General features: G+C 35.9%; 4 protein-coding genes across 13 annotated transcripts; 3 read left to right on the top strand and 1 right to left on the bottom strand.

The window, feature by feature from the left end:
* Positions 1-1,757: 1,757 nt before the first annotated feature.
* Positions 1,758-5,889, top strand: LOC128879349 (acetylcholine receptor subunit beta-like 2). Of its 3 annotated transcripts, none has more exons than XM_054128411.1 (12): positions 1,758-2,038; positions 2,212-2,369; positions 2,458-2,502; positions 3,005-3,114; positions 3,207-3,387; positions 3,696-3,852; positions 3,917-4,044; positions 4,120-4,295; positions 4,360-4,512; positions 4,919-5,031; positions 5,291-5,403; positions 5,563-5,889. In XM_054128411.1, exons 1-12 carry the CDS (start codon positions 1,987-1,989, stop codon positions 5,770-5,772), a joined length of 1,596 nt encoding a protein of 531 aa, XP_053984386.1. In that variant the 5' UTR covers positions 1,758-1,986; the 3' UTR covers positions 5,773-5,889. The 3 variants fall into 3 exon arrangements, with proteins under 3 accessions (XP_053984386.1, XP_053984385.1, XP_053984384.1); XM_054128410.1 differs by having other exon boundaries at positions 4,907-5,031; XM_054128409.1 differs by having other exon boundaries at positions 4,892-5,031.
* A 153-nt stretch (positions 5,890-6,042) lies between these two features.
* Positions 6,043-10,753, bottom strand: LOC128879347 (E3 SUMO-protein ligase PIAS2). 6 transcript variants are annotated; one of them, XM_054128403.1, is made up of 10 exons: positions 10,550-10,753; positions 9,976-10,470; positions 8,965-9,131; positions 8,617-8,715; positions 8,147-8,291; positions 7,763-8,053; positions 7,594-7,695; positions 7,272-7,512; positions 6,779-7,195; positions 6,043-6,648 (listed from the first exon to the last, which is right to left on the bottom strand). In XM_054128403.1, exons 2-10 carry the CDS (start codon positions 9,997-9,999, stop codon positions 6,440-6,442), a joined length of 1,695 nt encoding a protein of 564 aa, XP_053984378.1. In that variant the 5' UTR covers positions 10,000-10,470; positions 10,550-10,753; the 3' UTR covers positions 6,043-6,439. The 6 variants fall into 6 exon arrangements, with proteins under 6 accessions (XP_053984378.1, XP_053984380.1, XP_053984377.1 ...); XM_054128405.1 differs by lacking the exon at positions 9,976-10,470; XM_054128402.1 differs by lacking the exon at positions 10,550-10,753 and having other exon boundaries at positions 9,976-10,529.
* A 324-nt stretch (positions 10,754-11,077) lies between these two features.
* LOC128880557 (DNA polymerase iota-like) lies at positions 11,078-15,576 on the top strand. 2 transcript variants are annotated; one of them, XM_054130803.1, is made up of 2 exons: positions 11,078-11,455; positions 11,922-15,576. In XM_054130803.1, exon 2 carries the CDS (start codon positions 12,013-12,015, stop codon positions 13,708-13,710), a length of 1,698 nt encoding a protein of 565 aa, XP_053986778.1. In that variant the 5' UTR covers positions 11,078-11,455; positions 11,922-12,012; the 3' UTR covers positions 13,711-15,576. The 2 variants fall into 2 exon arrangements, with proteins under 2 accessions (XP_053986778.1, XP_053986779.1); XM_054130804.1 differs by having other exon boundaries at positions 11,446-11,587.
* Positions 15,577-15,718: 142 nt separating this feature from the next.
* Positions 15,719-20,653, top strand: LOC128879270 (chymotrypsin-2-like). Of its 2 annotated transcripts, none has more exons than XM_054128256.1 (5): positions 15,719-16,235; positions 17,134-17,293; positions 17,401-17,650; positions 18,412-18,549; positions 19,400-20,653. In XM_054128256.1, the coding sequence occupies exons 1-5, from the start codon at positions 16,220-16,222 to the stop codon at positions 19,550-19,552; spliced, it is 717 nt and encodes a 238-aa protein (XP_053984231.1). In that variant the 5' UTR covers positions 15,719-16,219; the 3' UTR covers positions 19,553-20,653. The 2 variants fall into 2 exon arrangements, with proteins under 2 accessions (XP_053984231.1, XP_053984229.1); XM_054128254.1 differs by having other exon boundaries at positions 15,719-16,947.
* Positions 20,654-22,354: the final 1,701 nt, after the last annotated feature.

Genomic DNA, 22,354 nt, shown 5'->3' with positions numbered 1-22,354 from the left:
GATGGATCGTTGCACGCGATTGCCGAGAGTTTCTCGTAGTGGGTATCGCTTCTGGCGCCGGTCTAGTGGGTTCCAAGCAGTCATTTCATTTGAAACCATGTTCGTTGGATTCAGTGGAATCACTGATCGTTGTGCCTGGTAGGGTAGTGCTCTTTACTTACCTGATGCGATAATTAGAAATGGCAGAAAGTACACCTGCCTTTCAGGTTGCTGGCACACATAGATAGTTCACTTCGAAGACATGTAAATGCAATTTACTAGCCTCAGTAATCATAGTGTGGTGGGAAAAATGACTGACACAACCCTCGATAAAAAAAAACAGGATATAAGCAAAGTACACGTGCTGTTTAAATTGCCAACCCAGTAATTACTGACGCTGGTGAGCAGCCTAATGTCAAATCATTTGAATCAGGTGAATTTTGATTGTGAAAATTGTAGATTTCCTGAGAGGATTGATGTTAATCTATGCACGAAGTGTGCACACTTCATAAGTATTATTAAGTGTGGTAACTCTGATCCTCTAAAGGTCGTTAGTATAATAAGATCCTTGAACCGCCACTCTTCCTTTTACTCTCTGACGTCTCTTGTGTAGTAAGTGGGAGAGATATAGCAACCTCGTTGCGACATACTCAAGTACTATATTAATTTGATACCCTTGTGGATCAAATATATGATACTGTTTCCCTCTACTGCTTTCAAAGGGTTGTCCTTAGTCTAAGGACAAGAGCTAACCTCTATGCATTCGACATTTGTAAGAAATTAAATTTATAACACTTGGTTTATACGTTAATACTAGTTCAAAACTTATTTCATTGAAAGAGGCGTTGCTTTAAAACAGATAATTTAGCTTATTATTGTTAAATAGCACTAGTTTGTTTAAAATCTCTTTGCAAGAAATGAAGGTCTAAGAATATTTAGTCAGCTGATTGTTATTATCATAATGCTTTTAAAACAATTACATGATATAGTAAAATCTATTTAAAAATTTTCAAATTTACTATAGTTCCATTTTTACGACGCTAGATGGCGATAACAAAGAATACATGTGGCGCCATCGGTGGCAAAACGCCCAAGCTTGTTGAGCTCAAGTGGTTTCAGACTCATACTGCGAGATGGCGCCACCGTCTCCTTTGTACCGACAATTGCAGTACATTAATATAATTTATTTTTTTACGATAAATACTGATAATGTATTTATGATACAATCATTTTTTATCGTTTTCGACTTATAAATAACCATATGCACATCTAACGACTGTATTCTGTATTAAACAGCAAAGATGATGTCAAATTTAGTTCGGCCGTTTCACCGCGAGATGGTTATAGCGTCGCCTACCCGTTAACGCACCAGAGGGCTAAACATTTAATATGCATTTCAGGAATGTTTGACAATTCACATGTTTATACAGGAGAGAGAAAATAAATGCTTCGGCATCAATTACGGGACATTAAAGACAAAAGATGTTAAAATACAGACTGAACGCCTGCCGGCATGCCTGATTATTACCCTAATTTGCTAATCTGTACTAAAGTCTGCCTAACATTGTCAATAAGCCGTTTAAATCGACTCTGTATAAGCAGAAAATAATGTACCTCGGCAGTTCAGATAATAAATCGTTTAGATTAGGCTATTTTCTGCTTAGCTTTGAAAATGTAATCGCGCGGCTAGTTTCCTCGCATGCGTATACGCTTCTTCGAGAAACGAACCAGCCCAAGGAGTAGACCATAGCGCGCACGATGGCGCTAACTTCGGATATCGATTTTGGTCCAGTGGGATGCAGAACGCTCGTATTCCGCTAATCACATTTTCCACCTTCCTCCAGTAAAAAATACGCTTAACATTCCAACAGCACTTCTAACGGTCGGCGATGGAAAGTTACGAAATCGTCGTGCATGGTGTCAGCAGGTGAACGTTCGTCTTTTTTTTACTGGGAGTGGTCGCAACCATCTCGACACTGTACGAATTTGTAAACAGTCGCCCTTAAAATGCGAGTACTGATAATCGGTATACTTTTCAACAGTATCAGCATCACACACGGTAAGCCCCGTCGTTATCTGTAATCGCATGATTGTAAAAATCGTTCCTGTCGCCCAGCATTTCCCTCACACTGTATGCCATCGTTTCTTTGTCCCGTTTTCGCGAATTGAGTCGGTGGTTTTCTCACAGAAAAGTTGATTAATTTTTACAGAAAACGTACGTATCTATTGCAGGTGCCGCGCGCTATAAAACTTACGAGGCGAACCCAGACACCAAGAGACTGTACGATGACTTACTGTCTAATTACAACAGGCTCATACGCCCCGTCATCAATAATACCGAAACCCTAACGGTTTGGCTCGGCTTGAAACTCTCGCAATTGATCGAAATGGTGAATTCAAATTTCAAAATTCCGCGATTCTTTTCGATAAGGATATTCTCGATATTAATTCCTCCTTTTTCGTTTTCGAAATCCGCAGAATTTGAAGAACCAGGTGATGACCACGAACGTCTGGGTAGAACAGGTATAATCTACTCGCGAACGTTCCCCTTCAAAGGATAAGTATAAGGAGTTCTCTACAGGTGGACTTAGGGATGGTTTTAAGGGATGATTTTACAGGCAAAAAAGAAAGACAAAAATAATGAATAATGAATGAAATTTGAGACTTCGTATTAACATCAAACCTATCATACAGTATGCAATGTTTGAGATCACCCTTTAAATCTGCCCATCTGTAGATAAGCACCTTGCATTAGGTTGTCCCGAAAGTTTCTTTGGCGAGTTGCACTCAATTATTTGATGTGCTCGTGTTTATATAAATAGACAATCTAATATCATAGATATTCATGTTGTAACAGTAATGGAGCAAAATGAATCGTACACGATTCGGTAATGTAACATAAAACATTAAATATTGTGCATGCATTACTTATTAATAAAGCGAAAGAAACTTTTGAGACAACCTAATACATTGTTATTATTTATTATATGTAGCGTTTTTACTATCTCCACGTTCTCTTTTATAGAAATGGTTCGACTACAAGCTACGTTGGGATCCAGAGGAATACGGTGGCGTGGAAATGCTTTACGTGCCTTCCGAAAATATTTGGCTGCCAGATATCGTGATGTACAATAAGTAAATAGCGGTGAAACTTTAAGAACATATTATTCGCATACTTTGTTGTTACTTCTCTTAATTTACCATATATCTACCATTCGTTCACACAGCGCTGACGGCAATTACGAAGTAACTCTCATGACAAAAGCCACGTTGAAGTACACAGGCGAGGTATCTTGGAAACCGCCAGCCATCTACAAATCGTCCTGCGAGATTAACGTGGAATATTTTCCATTCGACGAGCAATCCTGCATCATGAAGTTCGGCTCGTGGACATACAACGGCGCTCAGGTTTTAACTCCACTATTAACCGTCGACCCCTCTATCGAATCAACTAAGGGGGCATTTCACTGTGAACGCACAAAAAAAAAAGCATATTTTCAATAATTTTTTTCTCAGGAACTATTGCATAAAATTGAATGAATGTTTTTTCCCCTTAAAGGTATGCTCACAGTGAAATGTCCCCTTAAGGGGGTATTTCTTGGCCCGAGTTCGAAAACTGCCCCCTTAGGTCGGGAACAAGGTCGTTTCAAGGGTACAAATTATTCGCGTTAGCATTGTCCTACGAAAATATGCTTTGTAAAGACTTTTGCCGTCAGGTGGATTTGAAGCACATGAAGCAAGAGCCTGGCAGCAACGTGGTCGCGATTGGCATCGACTTGACCGATTTCTACTTGTCGGTAGAATGGGATATCCTCGAAGTGCCAGCATCCAGAAACGAGGAGTATTACCCGTGTTGCACGGAACCCTATTCTGGTGAGCAATAGTAAAACTCGTTAGTAATATAAAATATAAAAATATGATTGTGTACGATACTCAGACATCACATTCAACATCACGATGCGGAGGAAAACGCTGTTCTACACGGTGAATCTCATCATCCCTTGCGTGGGTATCACGTTCCTCACGGTGCTTGTTTTTTATTTGCCAAGCGACTCGGGCGAGAAAGTAAGCAAACGTTGCAAGAAAAAGGAAGACAGTAAATTAACGAAACAGATTTCCGTACACTGTATTTCTTCATAGGTATCGCTGTGTTCTTCCATCCTCCTCTCACTAACTGTGTTCTTCTTATTGTTGGCCGAGATTATACCACCGACATCGTTGGCCATACCACTTTTAGGAAAATACTTGTTGTTTACCATGATCTTGGTCACTTTATCGATATGGATCACCGTATGCGTTTTGAACGTCCATTTTCGGTAATTTATGTTTCGCACCCGCCGAGAAGATGGGCACGGCGATTATTAAAAATTTCTTTCACAGATCTCCATCCACGCACAACATGTCGCCTTGGGTCAGACAGTTATTCTTAAATTGGATGCCTCGAATGCTAATGATGCGTCGAACCCCGTATTCGACTCCAGAATACGACGATACGTATATGGATAGCGGATACACTAATGAAATAGATTTTAGGTAATTATTTATACAGGATGGGCGCATTTGAGGCAGATCGTCCAATTAACTCGTTTATATTTAAGGATAAAAAGGAATGTTTGTGGCACAAGTTGATTGATTTTATGGGGAACATAAATGATCCTGAATAACTTTGAACTTTAAGTCATTGCATTCATCCTACAAACTCCTATTAGAGAATAAACATAAAACTATATCGTTCCACTTGAAATAAATCAATGTCCTTGGCGCGAAGAAAACGTCCCACACTATATTCTTTATAGAATGAAACAACTTCTGCCTCAAACATCCTGTTTTATCATACAAAACAAATGAGTTATTCGGATGACCTGTCTTAAACGCTCCGTCCTGTATATTCATTGGATGCTTCAAACTTCAGCAACATACATTGTAGCTTTCATGACAGCGTTAGCGATTACCCGCTGGAATTGAAAGGTAGTCCGGATGGATTTGAAAGCGTCACTTCCCAGTATAAGAATATTAGGGAAGATGACGCTCGACATTATCCGCACGCATCAGGTAAATCTTCGTAATTTTTGCATAAAAGATTTTATTTGTTGCATTCGTTCACAATATACATTCTTCATTACCGAGACACCGAACGCGCGTTGTGTTTTACATGACCATAATAGAGATGAACAAAGGATATATAATATCAGAATTAACAGTAATTTTGTAATTTGCAATTGCATTCGGGGTGACAAATTATATCTATATCATGAAACGACATGACGTAATGTTTGGTAAAATATGTGCTAACAATGAAACATAATTGTAGTCACTGACAGTGAAAATACGATGCCGAGACACTTATCTCCAGATGTCATATCAGCTCTGAAAGGTGTGCGTTTCATTGCTCAACATATTAAAAATGCAGACAAAGATAATGAAGTGAGTAGAACAGTATGAATTTTTGTTGATATTCATTTTGTTTTACTTTTGATACTTCCTTTTTTTTTACTTATAATTTCGACGAGTACATGAATACTTTAAGAGTAATACTCTTATAGCACTTAAACTTGTTATGTACAAAATTTCTTGTACTTCTAGGTTATAGAAGATTGGAAATTTGTAGCCATGGTTTTGGACAGACTTTTTCTTTGGATTTTTACGTTCGCGTGTATTGGTGGGACACTTGGTATAATATTCCAAGCTCCAAGTTTGTACGACACAAGAGAACCTGTGGACCAACAACTCTCTGGAATATCACCTGGTATTTACATGCATCCAAATCTAGTTGGAACTGTGCCAACAGAATAAACTCTGAAATGCACGAAACGCGTGATTTACATATGTAAAACAGCGACACAAATGTGTTTATATTGTTAATATCCTATTTGCAACGACTTAACCAATTTTATTTCTTAAAATAGTATCAACTTTTGTATGAAACAAAATTCACAATAAGCATAGTTTAAGCGATTTTATTATTCCCAATCAACGAAATATAAATAAACGTATTAAAATTTGATGATATTAATAACTCCTAATACAACCAGAAAAATAATTCGCAAAGAAAGTGGACAATACTACAAAATAAAAAAAATTGCTTTATTCGATTAAATAAAACTACACAATGGTCTTGTTATGATACTACAAAATTGTATGAAAATATTCATTACACCTAACCTGATCTTGTTATTTTTCTTCTGCAAACTAAAATGATAAATGGACTGTACATGTATTAATGATGCAAAGGAATGCTTTCTATTGAAATGATTAACGAATTCTATTCTTCATTTTTTGTCTGTTTTTAAGTACCAAAAGTAAAAACATCATGAATTTGCTTATATTAATACTTATAATAATAGTTTTCTTTTTTGTCAATTAAAGAACTAATAAACTTCATTTGGTTTTAGTTCTATAAGACTCATATAATAATACAAAATTTAGCAATTTTATAGTAAAGAGATAATAAAAAAACATGTTATTCTAAATCAATTATCATTAACTCCGGCGATTCACTTGTACTACTAATAGAGCTGGCTTGTGATTTTTTTGGTGAAGATGTACCACTAGCCAATTTTTTTGTACTTTGCGTAGGTGTGGTATTTTCATAGTCATCGTCACTATCTGAAATTAAATCAATGACAACAGCTCGTTTCTTCTCCTTTGGAGGTGTAGGATTGCTTTCATCTAAACAAATACATAATAATATGTTATATATAAAGTAATCAACCTTTGAGGTTATGTTCTTTCTTCGGGAGAAACAAAAGTTTTTTTATATTTTTGGCCTTATATGTGATACAATGAAACAATATCTCACCGAGGTCTACAGTGTCCACATCGATTTTGCGATCCTGCGTATTCGTTATCACTTTCGTTTCAGTTTTGTCTTTATCTTTCTCTTTCTTCAAAACCAAATTCTCCCATGATCCATCTTGCAACAGCTGAATTTCATTTACATCTGGTAATAATTTTTTGGAATTTAAAACTTCCTGAAAATATCCATCTATAACCAGAGTATCGTACAGTGCCGCTTTATCACAAACTGGACAATTCCACGTGGGTTTTCTTTCGTTCATTTGTAGAAACAGCGATGCGTCAAAACATTGCAAATGCGAACACGTCGATGCACGACATGGTGTAGCCATTCGCATTTTCCCTAATGGACACGCTAACGACACCCTAAGAGACGTAGTCGCTATTTCACTGTCTGCATCTTCATTAAGCTTTTCCTTAACTATGGAGGGAATCGTTCCAATAACACTTTTCTTTAACATTTCCATAAATTTGAAAGATAAGTTTCGATTACTTACTTAAACCTCTTGTGTAATCCGAATGTCGTACACCTTTACTTTTTAATCTCGCCAGTAACTTAGCGCTAGAAAGTTTTCTAACTAGGTATATGGCGATTGCATATCGCCTTCCATAGTCGGCCGACCATGTGACGTGAATTTGATTTGCTACGGTAGGAGATAACTTTACTAAATGACTAATGTTGACAGGCCTTGGAGGCCTCTTTGGCTCTACCCCTGGTTTGTTTGTAGGAATTGGATTCTGTAAAAAAAATAAATGAAATTTAGTTGATATAATACATGGAAGATTAACGGTTCATTTCAATAAAATATATTTACTTACGGGTAAGGGACATAATTTTCCATTAACTTTCACTGCAATACTAGGAGGAAAACAATCTTCTTGTTCACATGAAGTTTCTTGTAAACAAAATCTCATTTGTACCTATAACATTTATAGAACAATAAAGACATTCTTAACAATGATTTAAGATCAAATTAACAACACATACCTGTACAGTATAATCCATTTTACTTCCAGCGCGACAATCTCGCGAACTGGCTATGTCTGTTGACTGTTGTGGTGTTAAATGAAACATAAACGTATTCTCTTGAAGTCTTAGAGAGCCTTGGGGCATTAAACTAGATGGTTTCAACAATTCACCCAACAAATCGAAAAATGGAAGTTTTTTAAGTCTGACATCTGGATGAACAGGATACTGACTCCGAGGCTGTATTTGTAATGGAGATGGTAAAACTTTTGGTGGATATGGATATGGACTGTAACCTACACTTGTTGTCTGCTGTAATGTTAATCATATTAGGCATATTAAAAAAAGGGAATTATCAATAAATAATACTTCATGAATATCCTACAGGAAATGATTTAAACTTACTTGTGGTGTTACACTAGTATATCCTGTGTTCTGATATACAGGATTAGCTCTAGGAGATTGAGGTAAAGATGCTTGATGAGCTGGTGGCAACTCTTTTCCACTGGAAACTGAGGACTGTGACTGTTGTTGCTGACTGATAGCTTGTCTTTATATTAATTAAAAATAAGAACCAACATAATTAAGTATGAATACTGATTTTTACAATTAAGGAGGTCTTCTACTGAAAATGTAAAAAATTCATTCTATTTTCTTCAAACATTGTAAACATTAAAATTCCCAAGTTACTCAAATTAAAGAAATAGTAGAATAAAAATATACTTTTCCTTAAAATATGTATAAATAAATGCACAAAATTTAAAATGGTATTGTCAATAATGTTAGGTAAAAAATTAAAAAAGAAATGTGTATTGTAAAGTTTTCAAGTAGAAGAACCCTTTAGAGAGAAATATTTTGTTATTTCATGCAATTACCTTGTATAATAATTTCTGGAATGCATGTTTTGATCAATTTGTGGCTCTCCAGAACCACCTGTTTGACCGTACATTTGGTGAGCAGCCAATTGATCAGCTCTAAACAAAATTTTACAACAAATAGTATAACTAGTGCTTTGTGTTTAGAACCTGCTGCTATTTATAATACTCAAAGTATAATAATATGCCTTAGTACATATAAAGAAATAAACACTGTTTTTGATTCTATATTAAAATAATGAAAGAAATAAAGTATTCCATATCATGGGAAATAATAATAGCAATTGTTATAAGAATCAATATAATTCTGGATATATACAATTGCATTTACATTAATAGTATACTCACTGTATGCTTTTATATAGTTCACGTATTTTGAGCTGTACTGGATGAGATCTCAAACGTAACAATTCTAGTGCACGTGTTTGTAATTCGGTTTTTCTACCTGATTTATTTCTACCAGCAAAACCAAGAAGCATCTGAAGTTCAGACACTCGAAAACTCAATACCATATTCTGCAATCACAAAATGACAACATTTCTATATTTTAAATCCTTACATACGCAATATCATTAAATTGTTAATTAACAATTAAAAACTGCATTGTTTCCCAAAAAGAAGATTTATCAAAAAAAGAAATTAATAGTCCAATATTTGTCAGTTTTACTCAACCAATTGTGCAAACAATTTTACACTATGCTGATTTTTGCAAATATAATTGCAGAATTACAAAATAAAATATAACATACCAGGCATAAAAATCATACTTCAAGTTTTCTATTCTAAAGCACAAAAGCAACATAAAATATACATTTGTCAATATCTATTTTGTGTCAAAGGACAGATACACATTGGCACAATATACGTTATTTTTATTACAATCAATACTAGCATACAACACACTTGCAAGATACTATATATCTTTATGATTAAATATTTTTAAAATATATGTAAACAACGGAAAACATTTAAGAATTTTTTCATTTAAACGATGAAAATGTTAAGGTTACCTATAAATCCTATCAATCCTATTATGAAGATAATTTCGCCATTTATCAACCTTAGCACAGGGCACAGGCACAGAGAACATAATCGCAAATACAATATAGCCAACGAAAAAATGTCGTTAATTAAACTTCAAATTTCACTGATAAAAGGCTAAATACTGACAATAGTAATGGCCTAAAACTTGCACGAGAGTGTATCAAGCGTCTAGTAATACAAATCACTGACGCATATCTCAAATCACTGATAACCCGGATATAACCACGACAAATTCACAATGCAGACCTGCCGACTTTTCTATAAAATTTCACACGTAATTAAACTGCACTGCACTACTTTTAATACTTCACTCACCTCTAATTCTTTGGACTCCGCCATCTTCCTAGACGATTTTTTTTGCGAAGCCGTTTTGCCTATATTATTTCCAACTTTCAATAGAAAAATTCTCCTACACGTGTCTTATTCGAATTGTTTTGTATCGGAGCACGTCTCTATATTTTTCTTGGTTTTTAAACTTGGCTATTGAATAATACTGATTAGTGGCGCGAAATTGATTTTCACGTTCTACTTTCGGGATCACACTGAAAAATCCGGGTTTCCTTACAAAACTCAATTCTCGTGAAAATTTTCACTTCAACCCCATACGATAAATTAATTATCGATATTTGACACTTTGTTCGTTCGAAATGCGAAAAGGGATTTTCCAAGATGGCTGCCTACACTTGATTTGTAGCCGGACTTGAATTCGTGTAATTCGACAAAATTAACAAAATCGAAATATTTTTTCCGATATCTGATGTGTCTCAAAACGGAGCATTAAACTAAATACTCACGTTTCACATGAAAGTCCTAATAGAATTAAATCGCCTTTACCTTTTCGGACTTTTATTAAATTTACACGATTAGGAAAATGTTTAAATGCACTTACTGGTCATGTTTCATCTATTAGATTGCGAATGTCCAACCCATATACATTTTTTTTACAACTAAGTACACTTATTTACACTCGATACACTCGTGGTAGACTATGAGAATATCGTACAATTTAACACTGAAGCATTCACTTTTGAAAATAGAAAGTAATGTATAAATATTACAACGAATCTTCTGTTTTATTTATATATGTTACAACGAAATGCTGTCGTGTATTGGAAACACGAATGTATAATATAAAACTTATGCCATTTTCTATAGGAGTTCATCTTTTGAGTATTTTATCTTTTCCGTATCTATATTATATTTCCACTAGCTGTTTTACATTCTGATTGGATCATATATAGGGAAAATATGCATTTTAGATATTATCAGATTATATAAAATTATTCCCCTAGTCCATCTTAAATACTATTGGCTGTTTTTACATGGGGATACGATGAAAATCAACCATTACCTGCGTATATGCTATCTTCTGGTCATAAAGCATACTTGAGTCATAAAATAACTATAAATGCTTAGTTGCACCAAATGTTAGGGTGCAATAATAAATATGTATATACGAACATATCTATGACAATTCAAAAACATGGCTACCATGTGAAAAATAAATTAGTCGCATTACAATTTATAAACAAGTTTCTGTTTAGTTTTTACGATAATTTTGTTTCGTGTTACCAGCGAAACTCGTCAGCCGTAAAGAACATATAGCTTCGACGAAAGTTATGAAGAGTTGGCGCGGATTTTCCAAGTGAAACATTAGTGTTTTTAATATTAATTGCTACATTTTTAATGTCTATTCGACGACCTAACGGATTTCTGAACAATAAAAATACATATGCGTCCAAACATTCTACATGGTTGTGCGACAACATACTTCCCGAATGAATACTAAATAATGGTAACCTTACTTTATAATCTGAGAAAAGTTAGAGTAAATGATACAGAAAAAAGTTGTTTAACAAGTATTCGTTAGCTTATTTTGTCCTGAAATAACAATTACGATGAATTATATGATTACAAACAGCCATATGTAAGTGGATATATCAACATACTGTTTGTATGCTTTGTGTGTTTAACTTAACCTATTTTCTCGATATATGAATTCAGCATATCAACATGTATATAACTGTACATATACGATTTATACAAATCTTTGTTAGAATCTATTAATAGCGGAAAAAAAATAATACTTGATTATGAAATTAGACGATATATTTAATAACATATTTTTAACTACATTGTTCTAGAAAGGCAGCAATACTTGTTAAATTTAATAGCATTTTAATTGTTAGAGGTGTTTGTTTCATGTATTATTTGAATCTATTTCTAAATGTATTATTAATTGTATCTTATTATTGTTACAGATTATAGTATGTTAAAAGATTAAACAAGAAACCTTATATAATAAAAATTCTATGTATAATACTGTACTACATTATTTATAAGCTGACATCAATGGATTCCATTGATTTTGATACAATTATACGACATCCGAGAACTATAATTCACATAGATGTTGACTGTTTTTATGCTCAAGTGGAGATGCTGAGGCATCCAGAGCTAGAAGGCAAACCATTAGGAGTACAACAAAAAAATATAGTAGTAACGAGCAACTACTTGGCAAGGGAATATGGAATTAAGAAATGTATGTCTGTTCAAGAAGCTTTACAGTTATGTCCAGGGCTGGCTCTGGTGAATGGGGAAGATTTGACAAACTATCGTCACTTTTCTGCCAAGATCCTGGAGGTATTGCATCAGTTTACTCCCTTAGTCGAACGGTTAGGTTTCGACGATAACTTTATGGATGTCACATCTATCGTGCAAAAATGTATGGATTCTGGAAACGATTCTGAACTAAATATAAGTATTTCTATCGAAGATGAAAATCCAGTTGGCGAAGTATTTGGTCTGTCTGAAGAAGAATGTCCATGTGGTTGCCATACTCGATTAATTATAGCTTCCAAAATTGCAGCAGAAATAAGAAAACGGATTTATAAAGAGTTACGTGTCACGTGCAGTGCTGGAATAGCGCACAATAAGCTTCTAGCAAAACTTGTTGGGTCGTTGCATAAACCAAACCAACAGACACTAATATTCCCATGCAGTGGACCACTGTTGTTATCTACGATAGGATCTGTGTCTAAAATACCCGGTGTCGGGCAAAAAACCACACAAATATTAGCGTCCAATAACATAAAGACAGTAAACGATTTGCGTAAAACGTCTTTAGAGAACTTGGAAATGAAACTCGGCGTCGATTTGGCAAGAAAATTGAAAGATAATGCAGAAGGTATAGATGAAACTGCTGTGAAACCGACGGGAAAACAGCAATCTATAGGTTTAGAAGATGGTTTCAAAAGCGTTTCTTTAGTAGCCGAAGTAGAATCGCGACTTCGAGCGCTTTTAAGGAGATTGACTGAACTAGCTATGGAGGATGGAAGAATTCCCATTGCTATGAGAATAACGGTCAGAAAGCACGACTTTAATAAACCAACGTCAGGTAAAAGAGAAACTCGGCAATGCGCTCTACCAAAGCACCTATTGCCTTCCACAAAATCTGGCGTTTACGATCATGCTAAAATGCTAGCACTGGCTATGAAACTTTTCCATCGTACCGTCGACGTCTCTAAACCATTCCACTTAACTCTATTAGGGGTTGCTTTCACAAAGTTCGAGGAAAGATCATCCGGAAGAAATAGCATAACATCGTTTTTGCGAAAGCAAGTTGCCGTTCAATCTGTCTTGGACATAAGTTCGGAAGAAGGTATATCTGACGTCAGTCTTGGATCACCGATGAGTATAAATCAAGATAGTAACGATGGTTCAGCAATGAGCACCACTTCGTCCCCAATTTCAAAATCACTATGTGGCAACAATCAGTGTTCAGAAGACGACCTACTGAACGAGATAGAACCTTTACCAAAAAAGACCAGATTGGAAGTATGGTTGAGCGGGCGCAGAGAATCTCCAAGTAACGAAATGGCGGATCTTAGACTCAGTCCTTCGTCACCTATGCAATTGTCTCCAAAAATCGATGCAGCGGTTCTCAAATCTTTACCCATTGACATACAAAGAGAAGTCACACGTTCATGGCCGACGACTAGTAAACCAAAACCGAATAATATACTTAAATATTTCATAGCCAATAAGTGACGGAGTTCTGTGGCCTAGAACGTAACATAGCCATCTTTCTGTACACATTTCTGCAGCTACAATATTGGATGGCAGCACCATGTGATATTATGACTTTAAGTTATCGATGTCTTAAATTAATTTTCAATTTTTGGGTATTAAACTTCTATATACATATATTTTCTATAGCATTTACAACAAACGAATGTTAATACAAAGTGACTCTGTCGCATAAATCTTGAATCACCTTATTAAATGCAAGAAAAAGTCTATGAATAAATTAGTATGGATATATAAAACAATAATTACATATTCTTATTTATTTATCTTGACTAATCTGAGCATTGTCGATTGAAGTAGACGGATGTTCGAAGTGAACTTGCATTTAAAAAAAATATATGCATTATTCATGAAAGTATTTTGAACGTTCTTAAATGTTTTATAAACCTCGAAGGAAAAGATGAATAGTGTAAACTGGCTGTTAACAAATAGTATTCTTGTTTAAGTAGAATCGTTCATCAATCAATGACAAAAGTTATAAAGTAAGTTTCATTGTCACCTTTCACAAACGCGTTATATGTATGTACATGTTGCATATGATCCGGAGTGTTCTATTATTGCATTTCGTAGACGATTTTTCAGTGTTCAATTAAATAAGATATCCTTTTTATCGTAAGTTAAGCATTTTCACGCATTCAATTCATTCTTCGTGAAGAGTATTTGCAATAGCAGAAGTATTTTCATTTGTGTTGTTCGAGTGACATAAAAAAAAAAAATAAATTGTCGTAGCATACGCGTAGATTCACGCATTTTCGAAATAAGTCCGTCTCGTCTTAAATGGGGTGCTGGCATTTGATTTTGTACGTATTCTCTAGTGACTAAACTATAATTGTATGATTTAACGTTACGACAGAAATGTTTATATTTTTAGTACTATCGATGTTATGCTATATATATATGTAACGGGTGTTTGCGAAGAATACACCACACGGAAATACTCGATCGCCCCCTACCGTACTACTGGTAAGGAGCTCTATTCGAATTGTAAAACATAATTTATATATATTATATAGTTATTCAGACTATTAGACAATCATAAAGTTTTATCGGTTCGATATGGTACAAGGTGAATAATTATAATATATACGTTAAGCATACATAACACACATACATAAACACAGATACATATAAAGATAAAAAGTGTAAGCCAACGATCCACGCGATTTCGAAATTATTATATCACACACAATAACATGAATTACACGTACATAAAACATGAGCTCGCGTTTACTTTCACACGGTTACTTAAAACGTACATGCGTTAGAGCGTGGCCAGCGGCAAGTGATACTGAAACAGTAGCTTTTGTAAACGACTAAAAAAAAAAAAAAATACTTATATAAGGGTACGGAAAATTTATATATATATATAGCGTTAGTTGATGACCGAAAAGCAAAGGCGCATAGAGATTAGTTACGTGCGAGTTTTTTTTTTCTCTCTCTCTCACTCTCCCCCTCCCCCCCCTCTCTCTCTCTTATTTTTTTCTATGGTTTATTTATTTACTGTATGCACGGGCGAAGCGGTACTGATATTCTGACTATTAACTTCTGGTTGTGAGAACATGAATATTTTATACGTACACGCCACAGGGAATATGAGCGGTTGCGAAACCCGTGCGCTTGTCATCGTTTAAGTTCTGATTAATTAGAATCACACGCAGTAAGTTCGCACTCCTTCGGAGATAATTGTGTTGATATTGTTCCGAAGACAGTCAACGGCGAGAGAAAAAAAACGTATGACTACATTTGAGTTTGACATTGTACAAGCAGCGTTCCATCGACGGTTCATATTGCCTCTGATTCATTTAAATAAAGAAAGTTCAAGTTGTACACACCGTGTGTTTCTTTCTTGTCTCGTTGTACATCGAATCATTATCCTTCGACCATTGTTTAATACAGCGTTTCTCAAACTTCAACGTTAGACGTACCTCTTACGTCGTCGTCTTACGTCGTAAGGCAAGAGGGGAAGTACCCCTTAGAGCTGAATTAAATTACTATTTCGCCGATATACTTTAAAAGTGTTTTTATTATTTTTTTCTTTTTTTTCATGTATTTGTGCTTTGAAACTTTGTATGCAGTTCGAGTGATCTCATAGGCGTTTTATTTATTTTTCTTACTCCTTCGTAATTAAATTTTTTTTCTATGGTTAAAGAAAATTTGCCCCATTCGTTATTGATGGAAGCACGCGGTAACAGATTAATCGATTAATGAATTGTGTTTGACATCGCAATGAATAAACACGCACGAGATCACAAGAGATTGCATCCGTATTTTCTATTAATTTGTCAAAGGAATTCGTTCTTCTTTGTGCTCGCCATAATGGGTATCGCGGAGTGTCCTTTATCCGAGTCTTCACGGTGATATTTAAGAGCAATATCAGAAAGCACAGTGCGTTCAAGTATGACGCCAGAATTAGACCCTTACCACTACTATACAATTTGAATGAGGCCAATCACCCAGCCACCGTCTCTGAATGGGACATAATCAGGGTGAGTCATGTCATAATGGAATAAATTGTGCAGCTTTGTGCCTTTTTAAATTGTCCTGCGCCCTCGTTTAATAAAGGCCCCGAATAATCTTCTTTGAATCATTGATCGACGAAGAGACGCAAATCGGACGAATCCAATAATCGACTGGTAATTTTTTAAATCGAAACACGCATCGTTTATCTGATAAGAAACTTAGAAAAGGGTATCGAGCAAATTGTATCGAGTCCAAAGTTTCATTGTTATTTAGAATAGTGACTTTGTAAGACTTGAACTGAAGACAAAGGCAATAATGGCATCAAGCAATAATTAGAATCGTTATTAAAAGGAATAATTTGTAACAAGGAATACCATTCTCCAGTAATTAACATTGTACGGTCGGGACATGAATACACGATGTTTTTCCTCTTAAACGATAAGGGCACCTGTTTGACCTCAGTTCTTCTTATTGTTAGTTTCTATCGTAGCGAACGTGAGATACATCGGAATAAGCTTTTTCGTAGGTAAATATCTGACCTAAATTTAAATAGTCGCCAGGTGTATGTTCAATTCCCATGGACATTAAGAACGAATTTGGTATAAATACCCTTCGAAAGCTTAGGGGAATCTCAGATTGGTATTTAACTCGTCGTCACCACCAAAGGAAAAAGCAAACGATTTAAAATGTTCTTGCTTGTCTGTATTCTGACCACGGTCAAGCTGTTCGAAGCATCCGGTAAGGAGACGCGTTATTTAAACAACACGATAGTCTGAATCATCAAAGTTATAATTTGATGTTATTTTATTTAAAACATAGCAAAACCAAGTCTACATTATACTCGAAACTTATTTTTTGTTTGATTAGTAAACGATACTTGTTATTCAACTCTATGTTAATATAAATTGGAACCTCTAAACACAGCGGCGAGTATAAATGAAATTCCAAAAATCGTGGGCGGTTCTGCCGCTGAGGATGGACAGTTCCCGTATCAAGCTTCCCTTCGCTATAAGGGACGACATTTCTGCGGAGGATCAGTATTAAACAAGAGGTGGATATTGACAGCCGCTCACTGCGTATCGAGGTTCGTTTTAATAAAATTTCTACTTAAAATAAAATACGGTAGGCCTCGATTATCACCACTGACCTGTTCGATATATTAATTTATAAAATTTCAATTGATTATTTTAGCTTCAACGATTCTGGGATAACCGTGGTGTTGGGTACGAACACCTTGGACAAGGGTGGCGACGAATATCAATCTGAAAGAGTGTTTGGTCACCCGAGATACAGTTCTCTGCTGATCAGGAACGACATTGGATTGATTAAAGTGAACAAGGATATCGTTTTCGGGGATAAAGTGAAGCCCGTGTCTTTACCCAACGAAAATTTCAGTAAAATTGATTACCCAGCCGAGTTGTCCGGTTGGGGTACCACCAGCGTATGTATCATCTCTCGCGAGTTGCCATTCAGCAAACGTTTGCAATTCATTTTCATTTAATTACCATTGAGTTTTAATTTAGTTAAATGTTTATCTTAAAAGGGGGTTGCCTGATCTAGAAAGCGCAATTTTATACATAAAGTATCGAATCTATCATTTTTAAATTTTACAGTGAGTGTAGAAAGTATTCGTACACCGATCAATTTCCAAAAAAACTGTGTAAAATTGTAATTTATTAACTTACTTTTTATAAACAATGACATTCTACATATTCTCGGAAATGTCTAAAATAGATTGAACTGCTGTAAATGGTTCGTCATAAGAATCATCCAAATACTTATTGCTTCTATACTTCCACCCACTTTTCGCATCTTTCTGTCAATTTCACAAATTATATTAACTAGTAAATGTTTGTTTGGACTATATCTATCTTAGAGACTTCCGTGAATATGTAAAATATCATTGATTACAAAAAAAGAAGTTAAGAAACTACAATTTCATCGGTGTACGAATACATTCTACACCCACTGTACATATAGATTTTTCTTTCGTGAATTACATATTATTCTTCACCTCTAGACAGGTAAGTCCCTCTTAGTAAGCGCATTACGTAATCTTAAAATCCTGAACGATTGCTAACTCGCTGAACTTTTGTTCGTCTTTGAATTCGAGTCTTTCATTGAAGTTCATCATTGTTTTCTTTATTCCATATGCATCCCCGTCGTCGACCGATCCCCTAATCGCGCACGAATGACGTTAAGTATCCCGGAGAGGCACCGAACGAATTGCAGCACATTGAGCTGAGCGTGATCGATCAAAAACAATGTTTAAACGCCAGCTTTCGTGTCACCAACGACAATATCTGCACACTCAACAAGAGGGGCGAAGGCGCTTGTCACGTAAGTGCATTCACGACTAGTCGAGCACTCGAGAAGAGGGCCCTTTTGCGTCAAAGGATCCCTCAACTAAAGCAGCACACTTTTTTTCTTATTTGCAATCCGTCGAGAACCGTGTCGACAAGTGCGTAACAGTGAGCATTGTTAAGTTTCGCTCACCTAGTTCGAAAGAGTTACTCTAACAAGGGGGCCAGGCGATCTTTTACCCGTCAGTTTTATCGAGTTTCGAGATTCAGGGAGTATTATCGTCTAGAAACTCGAAAAATTCGATTTTTTTTCTTTTGCATTTTCTTATCATTTGGGGTTTTGAGAAAGTGCCTCTAACTTCTAGTTTTACATACATTTCGAAGGTACCATCGCCTATGGTCTGAACTAGAATTATACCGATAGCTTGAATATTTTAGCCCTGCTCTCATATTTTAGTTGACAATTATCCGGGGAAAATTAAACCTTAATTTTCGAACAGCTGCGATTCCGATAAAAAGTTTAGTACTTACTTAATTCTAGTTCAGACGGTAACTACATTCGTATAGATTGAAAAAAAGAATTTGTTTTTCTGTCTCAAACAACTAGAACCGCCACAGTCTGCATAACAGCGCATAACTTGTATAGATTTCAATGAAGTATTTTATAAAAATTTGTGTTGTTAGTTGCAACGTGTTTTGTTATGCATAAAAAAACCCTGGTACTGTAGGTTTGATAGTTTTCGCAAAATTAATTCCTAAAAATTACTGAAAAAACAAACTTCTAGACGATAATACCCCCTCAATGCATTGCACAAGCTGGACATTTCAAGGCCTCTTCAAGAGACAGAGCAGGTAGATATTTTATTAATTTATGAATTTTTCAAAAGGGAGATTCCGGTGGTCCTCTAGTGGCCGACAAGGTACAAATCGGAGTGGTATCTTGGGGAATCCCGTGTGCAAAAGGTCGTCCAGATGTCTTCACTCGTGTCTACAGCTACGTCGATTGGATAAAGAAGCACACTGAAGACGATAGTCGTTAGGCCAAAATACCTACTTCAAGCGTAATTAAATATATACCGCTCGATGGGCTTTATCTTTAATTTCGCAAATTGATTTTCAACTTTAATAACGACTGGACACAAACTTCTCGAAATAAAATTATTCGCATGATTTATATCATAGTACATTAATCAGCTAACGAAAAATGTTAATTACGCTCCCTCGTGTTGTTTACTGGCCGATAGTTAAAATAAGAAATGACGAGAAAACGGTCGTTAAAGTGGATCCATAAACTCGACGAAAGACTAAACAAACGTGCTCGAATCCAATACCAAATCGCGTTGTTCCGTTCGCGAAGCGTCAGTTTGCAAGAAACGAAACTTTTTTTAGCAAAACGATTTAACGCTTCTTAATTTTCAAACTTGACGTACGTATTAACGTTCCACCCGTGATGTATGTTTAGTTCCACGCTCAACAGAGCATCCTACGCTTATGCAAATGTGCTTTAAGGTGACACTAATTTCACTTCTCGTATGCACAAATTAATGTCACACGTATCTAATGCGTAGAATTAGATAGAAAATTTAGGTGGCGCGTAACATTAACCCGCGAAAAAAACAAGTCTGCGTTATGAACATGACTGTAATTGGGTATAACAAGTATGCACACGTTGCGCGCGTTAGAATTACAATAATCGTAAAATTAAAATTTAGTGTCTACGAGTTTCTGTATAAAAGAGATATTCTTGTTATATTATACATATTTAAATCATCTTAGAAGAATCATTTTAACGTTACAATATTTATTGAATCTCGCTTAACACGTTGATCGTCACGTCACTGACGTCACCCATATATGGGTGACAACGCTTTTCACTGAAAAACTACGAATATTAATTCTGAAAGTTAACTGTCACAGAAAATGAATTTAAATGAAATACTTGAACTTTGATGAAGTTACAAAACTAAATACCACAATAAATGTTTCATTACGCAGTTTCCAATAGTCTGTAAACAAAGTTTAATCACAGTAGAAATTTTCAAGAGTATTAGTCTGGCAGTGAACGTGTTAAAATACGTACCCTTGTAAAATCAGCCAGAAGCAAGAAATCTTCGCAAATTCGGTCAAGTGCTTGGAATGGCCTGAATTTAATTGCGCATGCTCGCAATCGCATGCATCGAAAATCGTTTTGGGAGTGGGAAGGATGCTGGGCACGATAACGTGTCCTGTGATAAAAATTTGAAAGGATTACATGGAAATCATGAAGATGGACACGAGAGTTCCAAAATGAAATATAAAATTATAAAATTTATTGTCAAAAAATTGTATCAATCGAGATAACACTCGTTTCTTGCGATACAAATCTTAAAAAGCTATCGACACCTATGCAAACCCTTCTGGCTACACCACTGGTACCACTTATTCAAAGATTGCCAACATCGGGGCCAAGGATCCGCGTAGCTACCCCGACCTCGTCAACGTTAGAAAACCTAGTCTATTTCACGACCCACTGGCAGCACTCGAGTCGCATTAGACCTCGAAATAAGACCTATATCGATTTAACGTCTTCTCTAAAAGAAATCGTTAAGTGAACAATTTTCGATTTTCGCGTAATTTATCAAGGAAAACCCTGCAATGTAACCTAGCGTTCGTCTGTCAAGTAACACATGACCTAAATCAGTCAGCGCGTGCGCGCTCGTAGCAAGGACAGTTTCGAGGGTGTGTTTTCATCCCCTGTTTCCCGTGTCTCTGCAAATTCCTCGCCACGACGGCTTAGCTCGTGTAATTTTTTCGATAAAAACACCGTGGCTTTAAAGACGAGGACTTTGGTGGCCGTGCCACCTGCTGGAGCTTAACGTACATCGTCTGAAATCGATATCGCCATCCTTGTCTCACGTCGTTCTACAGTGTCACTCTAGCAGCTTACACGGGAGAAATACGAGCGCGATGGAAACTGTACACGGGGGATTGTATTAAGAGTGGCAAAACTTTTGTGCGTGAAGTGCAAGAAACAGCGAAGACTCGACTCTCTATTGTTTACGAATTTCCTTATAGAAACATAATCGGTCGTCCTGAATCGTTTTATGTGGAAACTGTTTACGGGAATAACAGGAAAATCAAGCGTGAAACTTTGTTACGATCGAGTAAAAATTCGCGTGAGACGAACAGCAACCGAAAACGCGATATTTATCGAACGTAAAATTGACAAGGGTTAATGCACTGATAAACAGACCGTACACTCGATATGTCTGTGGGTGTGATGCGACACTGATACGATTTTGCTTCATGGCGTGTATCGGGGATACGTTCGTACCCGTCCAATCTATTGTTTACATTCGCGAAGTGCGACAACGGTCGTTGAATAAAACCTGAAAGCACGTCTGTTTACGTGCGTCACCTCTATGCCCCGTTGTATCGCGCCCTCGCATGAAAAGCGATACATTTTCAATTATCGCATTACATAGTCGTACAAGACATTTATTTAATCGTCAACTGGAAAAGTGAATCCTATATTAATTTTTCCTGAATGATCAAAGTGATGGGTAATATAATAGTCAGAAGAATTACACGTATGTAGTTGTTTTGGCTAAAATAGTACCCAATCGAGTACTGAAATAGTACCCATTGTTATTTCTTTTTATCTGATACAAAGTTGAAATTATCTAACCAGTGTCACTTTCCTCGCGAGGATGCGATGTGGTGTTGACACAACTAGAAGGAATACACGTGTTTTGTTATGCCATCGTGGCAAAAAATCATACATAGTTTGTTGAAAGATACTTAAACTTGTAAACAGTCCTGCGATATCGTAGATCGGGCGCTCGAAACGTGCCATCATGGTG

Source organism: Hylaeus volcanicus, chromosome 7 (assembly GCF_026283585.1).
Source record: "Hylaeus volcanicus isolate JK05 chromosome 7, UHH_iyHylVolc1.0_haploid, whole genome shotgun sequence".
Lineage (NCBI taxonomy): Eukaryota > Metazoa > Arthropoda > Insecta > Hymenoptera > Colletidae > Hylaeus > Hylaeus volcanicus.
The sequence above is the reverse complement of the archived record's forward strand: the minus strand, read 5'-3'. Positions and strand labels throughout refer to the sequence as shown.